Here is an 8,353-nt window from a genome sequence, read left to right as displayed (position 1 = left end):
TTCGGTTTTTTTTTTTTTTTTTTTTTTTGGGGGGTGGTATCAGAGTTTGAACCCAACGGCTTTGAGTATGCTAGACAAGTACTCTACCACTGGGGTTCATTCCTAGTCCTTTGCTGAATTTTGAGACACGTTCTCATTAAATTGGCTAGGCTGATCTCTAACTTGTGATCTGAGTAGCTGGGATTACAGGTGTGTACCACCTCAGACAGCTCTGCCCAGTTTTAAGGGACCATTCATTTGAAGTTATCACATAAAATTTTCGTGTGTTCTAAAGATTCTGAATATTTTGAAGGCACTATCATTTACAGCTTTAGAAAAATTCATTTTTTTCACCTGACAGATAAATACATTTACTTAAAGAAAAGAAAGTGGGTAATTTTCCCATGAAGACTAACAAAAGTTGAAATTTGTGAAGCCTTTTCAGCCAACTCTTCAGTACCCGTCAGTACTTAGATCATAATCGATCAGAGAATTTCTGCTTGAATCTTTTGGTACAGTACTCCAAATAGAACTGTGGAATAATGTAAGTGTACTTTTCCTCAACAGATGAACAGTGTTGTCACAGCACTCACAAGGAATCCAGAAGTACTTTTGTAAAAAGTATTTGGGAAGAAGAGAAGACACAGATCTTACTGTAAGTATTAGTTAAGTATCCACAGCATGCCAAGCATTAGCAAAATGCCAGAAATATCAGCTTCAAATGTTCATTTTAGAAAGTGCATATTTCCAAGTGAGAAAGATTAAAAAGCAGACTTGTAAAGAGACCAGTTTTTGATCTAGGGAAATACTGAGATCTTGAGCCACTAGATGTCATTATTTGAGATAGATTTGAAAAACGTTTAGAAGATAACACTGATGGCTAAATCAAGAGACAGGTGAGAAAAATGACTCAAATTAGGTAGAGCACAGTGCTTTAAAAGCTTTGGAAGGTGGGTGTGGTGACACACATGTGTAATCCCAGCAACTCGGGAATTTAGGCAGGATGACTGGTCAGCCTGGGCTACGTAATGAGTTCATGAGCTCAAAGTCAGTTTGAACTACATAGTGAGACTGTCTCAAAAAAAGAGCAAGTCTTGGAGAAGATAAGAGGCAACATAAAAGAAAAAAAAATCGTGCGAGAAGACTAAAAGTGTGTGTGGTTTGTATATGGCTATGTCCAACAGACAAATGAAAAGGATAGGAAAAGGGGGAAGCAGTATTCAGAAGTTGTCAGAGGACAGCAATGACCTGAAGAATAAAATGTGAGGAGAACATAGAGTTGCAGTCTATTTTTTTCAAGTGGTTCAGCTGTGGCAACTACCTAAAAAACTAACTACAATGCACAGGATGTCAAACTTTAAAATATTATGAAATTATTATTATAAGAGAATGTTAACATTAAAATGTTTCTGAGAAGTAAAAGAATAGGGAAAGAATTTAATTCAATGAAAAGAACTGGGATTTAAAATTCTGAGCCAATGGAAATAAACTGCTACTACTATACTATAGAAACTATTAGGATATTTTTCTAAAAGTTAGAAAATGAAGTCAGGGATTCAGCGTTTCTGCAGCCTGCCTTCTAAGTGCAAGGACACGAGTTCGATCCCTGGTACCAAAAAAAGAAAATGAAGCACTGAGAAACTATCATTAGATAATTCTCATACCTCTTTATGTCTTCTAAAAGGTACCCTTAGTATTTCCTCTTGCTGCTCCAACTGTCTCAGAGTGAGGGGTTTAAATGGAGATCCTGGCAGCGATTGGCAAAATATGTCATTCACAGGAGATGCTCTGAACCTATTCAGTAACAAGAAAGAATTAAAGCTAAGCAAAGAATACTGTAAAGCCTGTGTGAATTGTATGTTTAAAATATTAAATGCACATCCTACCTATATTTGGGATGATTACACAAGAGTGGTGTCAAAATGACAACTTCATATTCACAAGTTGTAACTTCAGCTACTGAAAGAATTTCATGCTTAGATTCAGGATGACAGATGTACATCACAGTACTCGATCTGGGCCGGTTCTGTTTCAAACTACAAGGTGTACCATTTCCCATTCCCACAGGATAGTAGGGTGTCATCTGACCTTCAATATTTTTAGTGGGAATCTTTAAAAAGAGAGTATAAGACAGACTTTTCATTAGAAATTGAGGAGGTGATGAGAATGGGAGCAATTATTCTGAAAGATGTTAGAAAACTACATTTTATTTATTAAACAGAAAGGTAACATTATTGTATTTCAAATTCACCCTCTAATCAATGTTGATTCATAAGTTCTTGTTTGAGCACATGACTCTAAAATTAAGACATTAAATCAAAATACATTTATATAAAGAGCTACAAAATCAAGTATTTTTGTTTTTGCAGTGCTAGGGATTGAACCCAGGGCCTTGCACATACTAGGCAAGTGCTCTTGCACTAATCTATATGCCCAGACCCAAGATCAAGTTAATACGAGTTATTCTCAGTAGTTCTAAATAAAGAAACTAAGATAAAATATAAGAACTTGCTGGGCTGGGGATTTAGCTCAGTGGTGCTGCAACTTGAATAGAGAATGACTAAGAGTTTAGATTCTACACAGACTGTTGATTTGACAAAAGAGTAGGGCTAGACAGTAAATCAATATTGTATAAAATAGAATATACTGTTGGTACATATAGCTGTTTACTCTTTTTCCGTTATCAACAGCACATACATTTTAGCATATAAACTGTGCAAATCTTTTCAAGGCTAGCAAATGACAAATTCAGAAGTTTTCATGGAATAGGGGAGTAAAGGATATAATTGAGAAGCCAAATATTATTAAGGAGTTAGCTTCCATACTTTTCTCTACATAAGCATAAACAGATCTAATGTAAGGAGCTTTAAGAAGACACCATTACTATCATGTCCCAGCAAGCCTTGCCTTGTGGAGGCAGGGATCTCATCTTTCATCACTTTGGCACCCTGCTGGTGCCAACACCAAAACAAGCAATAAGAAAATGTTTCATGAGAAAAATACCTTACAGTTTCCTTGTATGCCATTTTTGCCCTATTATCTGAAATTAAGACTCCTAAGTTCAAAGCTTTGAATTTGCTAGCTTTATGACCTTGACTAAATTTGTTTGCCATATATAAATAGTACAATGATACTAAAAGACTCTTGGGAGAGTTATACATCAGCTTTTGTGAAATGCCTGGCAGTGTCTGGCTTACAAGTTGGGGCTCAATTAATGCTAGCCATCTGCCCTTATCCCTCTCTTTCTCTTCATTCATTATTTTACACTTTGAGTTCCAATCTGCTACCCTCCAGAGTCACAGTAAATAAATATTTTATTTCAAAGGTTGGTATCTTTTTTTTCCAGTACTGGGGACTGGACCTTTGCAATGAGCTACATCTCCAGCCCCTTTTAAATTTTTTAACTCGAGACAGGGTTTCACTGACTCACTAAATTGCCTACATGAGGCTCTAACTTGCAACACTCCTATCTCAGACTCCTAGTGCTGGGACTAGAGACAAGCATGCTGGCTATATTAAAATCAATTCCCCCCAAAATATCCTTGTTAAGATACAAGCATCTCTATTAAGAAACTTTCAGCTGGGCGTGGTAGTGCACGTCTGTAATCCCAGCACTCAGGAGGCTGAGGCAGGAGGATCGCTATGAGTTCCAGACCAGCCTGGGCTATATAGTGAGACCCTATCTCAAAAAAAGAAAAAAAAAAAAAAAATTTCAAGGCCTTTTCCATTTAATTTTACTTCTAATAAAAGTATCATTATGATACTAAGCCCTTCATACAAACAGCCTCTATCAGTCTTGTATTGTAGTGCATGCCTATAATTCCAGTACTCTGGAGGCTGAGACAGGAGTATTGTTGCAAGTTCAAGGCTAGTCTGGGTTCCACAGTGAGCTCAAGTCCAGCCTGAAGTACACAGTATGAATCTCAAAAAAAAAAAAAAAATCTTGGGTTTGAAGGAAAAAAAAAAAAAAAAAGCTCTTCTGGAGCTAGGTGAGATGGCGCATGACTGTAATCCCAGCACTTAGGAGGCTGAGGCAGCAGGATTGCCTGGAGTTTGAGGCCAGCCCGGGCTTCATATTGAGTTCAGGACCTGCCTGAACTACAAAGGGAGATCCTGCCTCAAAAAAACAAAACAAAAAAAACTCCTCTCTAACTATGTAGGTATTTAAGGTTTTTTGTTTGTGTTTTGGTAGGGGGATCAAACTTGGGACCTTGTGCTTGAAAGCCAGGCAGCAGCACCACTGAGCTAAATCCCTGGCCCAACTATGTGGGTATTTAAACACTGTGAATAGGCACTTATTTTGAGGGATCATTCTTTTAAAATAATTCTATTATTTTAGGCTTCATTTATCCATTCATTTAGTAAACATGTATGCCCAGCCCTCATACATGCCTCATAAGCCCAAGGTCCCGAGTGCAATCCCAGCACACCCCCTCCCGCAATTTATGAAGTGCCTACAATAATGTCTGGCAGTTTCCTTTGCAATGTGGATTGAAGAGATAAAAGACAGTTCCTGCTTTTAAGATGCTTGCAATCTGGTTGCTTGTTATTTATGAATATAGTTTTTTCGGTTTCATTCACAGGAGATTGAGAACAGGAGGAAAAAAAAACGTAAAAGGTCTTATTAAAATTGTTTCTAATACTGCTAAGTACTAAAGGAACATAATGCTAGTACAGAATCTTTCCCACATATAATATGATAGATCTGTTTATTCAGGTATTTAGTTATGTACTTAAGAAAAGTAAATAGAAGGATCTCAATGTAACTCAGAAAAGCTAAATACACTGTAAATTTTTCACCTAATCCTTTGAGATAGTGGATAATTATAGAATACAAGGCTGTATTTTTTCAATTAAATTGTATAAATTACTAAAAATAAATGTTAAGAGCAAAAATGAGCATTTGTAACTTGCCTCACTTGATTTTTCTTTTGCTTCTGTTTCTCGTTCTGTGGAAGAATGTAAGAGAAATTAAGTGGAAAGCATGGGCAATGACACATACAAGACACAAGTGATTAAATCCTTAACCAACTTTGTGACCCAAACTTCTTTCAAAAGATCCAAACATACACATGATTTTTCTCTTTTTTGGGGGGTGTTGGCGCTGTGGTTCAAACCAGGGCTTTGTGCATGCTGGGGGAGTGCTCTGTCACTGAGCTACATCTCCAGCCCTATCCTACTACTTTTAGTTTCCTTGGCATGGGTTTTTTTTAATGAGAATTTGGTCACATTTAATCTTACATATTTATCTACACAATACTCTATTACATGGAAATATGGAAATATTTTTATCCCAGTAGAAAGCTTTATTTAAATTAACTGACCAGTCTGAGAAATATAGGTCAAACAAAATTTTCATTTATGAGCATAAGAAAAAGTATGTTTGCCAGAGCAGAAAATAATGAAAACAATGGCTTCTTCAAAAAAGTTTTATAAAGTTCATAAAATTATTTAAGTGTTTTAAAATTCAGTTTCTAACAAAATCTCTTAAACTTCAATTTGAACATAAATATTAAACCAAATTCCAGTATTACTATCAAATCATGGTGTAAAGACCAACCTTTTTCAGATAGAAGGTTCTTAGCCAACATATTCCCAAGGTAGTACTCATGAATATTTATTTTCTATATTAAGAAAAAATACAGTAAGTATTTTGCAAATATATTTTTAAGGATACAACTTTAAATTATCAGTTTCATTATGAAACTTCTCACTTTATGTTTTCCACTTTATATTTTGAAGAAAACCATACCTGACCAGTTTCCTTCTCTTCATGATACTGCCGGATATGTTTTCCATGACATACTTCATAAGTCCAATAAGACTCAATCTAAGAAAGATGAATGTGTTTAAGTATACAAGAATCATTGAACTCAAATGAATTATTTTGGTATTTTAAGTAGTTGAGCAGATTTTCTTCAAAATTTACAGTACCTTTTATTAGCTGACACTCGTAATTAGGTCTCAAAAAATTTCTTTTGAGACAGCGTCTAGCTATGCAGTTCAGGCTCGCCTCAAACTTGCAGGCCTCAACTCCTGCTTCACACTCCCAAGTGCTGGGACTACAAGCATGTGCCACAATGCCCGGCATAAAAAAAAAAAGTGAATTTCTGAGGTCATTATTTTCATATTTTCATCAGTTAGCTATATGAGAATTATGTTAAGAAAAAAAAAAAAAGGCCCAGAATATAGTAGGATAGCTATTAACTACCTGGCTTAAGAATGATATTCTCCATTATAAAATAATAATTTTAATGGAAATTGTGCTAGCTAAGGGGATGACTTTCTTTTGAGCTGAAGCATTCACAGTAGTTTAGTAACTGATGATTTAAAGATTCTTTATTTAGGATAAGGTCTCACTGTATGGACCAGGCAGGCCTAACTTAAAATTTCTTGCCTCAGCTTTCAGGGTGCTGGGATTACAAGCCACCACAGCTGGCTGAAAGTGATACTGTGATATCAGTATTTTTTGAATGTCTATTGCACATTCCATGTAAGAATTTAAATAAACAAAATACTACTAAACAATAATTTAGATTTGCACCTAAAAAATGATAGCATAAGGTAAGAAGAAATGCATAAAGTAATTTCAAGGGTCTACTAGCTGCTGGAAATTTATTTTCTAGTTATCAAAGAACAAAAAATACATACTCTGTAAGAACAACTGCTTTGCTTAAACAGCGGTTCCAAAAGCTCTCTTGGATTAGGGCCTTTATAATCTTTTTCTTCTTCCTAAGAAAGAACTGGAGTTAAAACACAGTTTTTCTATAACTTCACCCAACTCTGCTGTTTGAGTATTAACTCACTGGTTAAATCACAAATACTTCGAAACAACAAAGGAAAAAAGTAAAAATCCTATAGTATACCACTTCTTTCAAATAAAGTATAAAATATGGAGTTATAGAATAACGTTCTACAGTATTCATTCTTTCTTTTTACTTATGCTTTTTCATTCTTGTTTTAGTTTGAGACAGGGTCTTGCTATGTATTTCAGGCTGGCCTCGAACTCACAGTGATCCTCTTGCCTCAGCCTCCCAAGTGCTGGGATTACAGGTGTGTATTGCCATGCCTGATTCTTCTTTGTTTTGTTTTTTTTGAGAGAAGGTCTCACTTTGCTTTCCAGGCTGGCCCTGCCTGAACTCATTATGTAGCCCAAGCTGGCCTTGAATTCATGTTCATCCTTTTGCCTCAGCCTCCTGAGTGCTGGGACTATAGTTGTGCGCCACCACACCTAGCCTCTCTTTTGAAAAAAAGGTTTCTAAGCATCAGTCTTCTGAGCAAATTTTACAAACCTATTTCAGAATTTTTAAATGCTTCTATTCAAACAAATTCTAGCTATGAAAGCCTCAGAATGGTTGAAACTTGCAAAGTTTTAAGGTACTTTCAGTTTCCTTCACATTTGTTACACTTCAGACTTGAATGCCAAATGTATTTTTAAGGTTCTCTGTGTGTATATTTGTGTTTTAGGAGATTTAAAAGAAAATGAAACAGCTGTCTTAGATTTCAAATTGGAACAAAAAAGTTTTTTTGGTACTGGGGAATTGAACTCAGGACCTTCAGCTTGCAAGGTAGGCGAAGTGCCACTCAGCTAAATTCCCTTCCCAAATTGGACCAAAATTTAAGGACTGAGTTTAATTTTCTGTTTTACAGGTCATAAAAAAATTATATAATTGGCTAACTAGATTTACTAAGTATAGGAATGGAGTTTCAAATCTGTTCAAGGTCCTAGAGCTAACTGCAGCTACCCTTAAGTCTCCTGGCTCCTAGGCTGTTGTCCTTTCCATTTACCAGACTGTCTGCCCCTCCTGCTTTATCTCAACAGAAGCTGCTATCTTGAAGGATGGGTAAGAGGCAGTAGGGCATTTCAGGAGAAAGAAAAGGGCAGGAGCTAAGGGTAGTGAGAAAGCAAAGTACTTATAAACTTATGTGTAAGAAACTCTTTATGAGAATGGCATACATGCATCTTAAACAGATCTTAAGCTCTCATTTCTTTCTTTTGGGATGGGAACTGGGGATCAAACTCAGGACCTTGCGCTTGTGAGGCTGGCGTGGCACCACTGAGCCAAATCCCCTGCCCTCTTAAGCTCTTATTTCTGCAAAAGAAAGTCAGTACTTTCATTTAAAACAGTAATTTTGCTAATTTTTCCAAAATGGCAAAGAATTTAGGAATAATAAAAATGATTAATATTTTTACACTAAAACAGGGTGAGAATTTCATTAATAAAGTTTCTAGTATTCTTAATAATTAATTTTGGTGAAAAGGATTGTCAAGACTCTCATAAAATACTGACCTCAAGGCCAGGGACTTAGCTCAGTGGTGCTGCCACCTGCCTTGCTCCTGAGTTTAATCCCCAGTACAAAACAAACAAACAAA

At 36.0% G+C, this 8,353-nt stretch overlaps 1 protein-coding gene across 1 annotated transcript in view; it reads right to left on the bottom strand.

The window, feature by feature from the left end:
* The window catches only part of Erlec1 (endoplasmic reticulum lectin 1), a 30,555-nt gene that overhangs the window by 15,569 nt on the left and 6,633 nt on the right, over positions 1-8,353 (bottom strand). Inside the window, exons 3-8 of the mRNA XM_010615822.3 lie at positions 6,631-6,711; positions 5,732-5,809; positions 5,540-5,603; positions 4,894-4,928; positions 1,866-2,089; positions 1,644-1,773 (exon numbers count right to left, since the gene is read on the bottom strand). Of these exons, the coding sequence (XP_010614124.1) occupies positions 1,644-1,773; positions 1,866-2,089; positions 4,894-4,928; positions 5,540-5,603; positions 5,732-5,809; positions 6,631-6,711 (612 nt within the window). The remainder of the gene's footprint in view (positions 1-1,643; positions 1,774-1,865; positions 2,090-4,893; positions 4,929-5,539; positions 5,604-5,731; positions 5,810-6,630; positions 6,712-8,353) is intronic.

This window comes from Fukomys damarensis, unplaced genomic scaffold (assembly GCF_012274545.1).
Source record: "Fukomys damarensis isolate Sample0158 unplaced genomic scaffold, DMR_v1.0_HiC HiC_scaffold_2, whole genome shotgun sequence".
NCBI classification, from domain to species: Eukaryota; Metazoa; Chordata; class Mammalia; order Rodentia; family Bathyergidae; genus Fukomys; species Fukomys damarensis.
The sequence above is the reverse complement of the archived record's forward strand: the minus strand, read 5'-3'. Positions and strand labels throughout refer to the sequence as shown.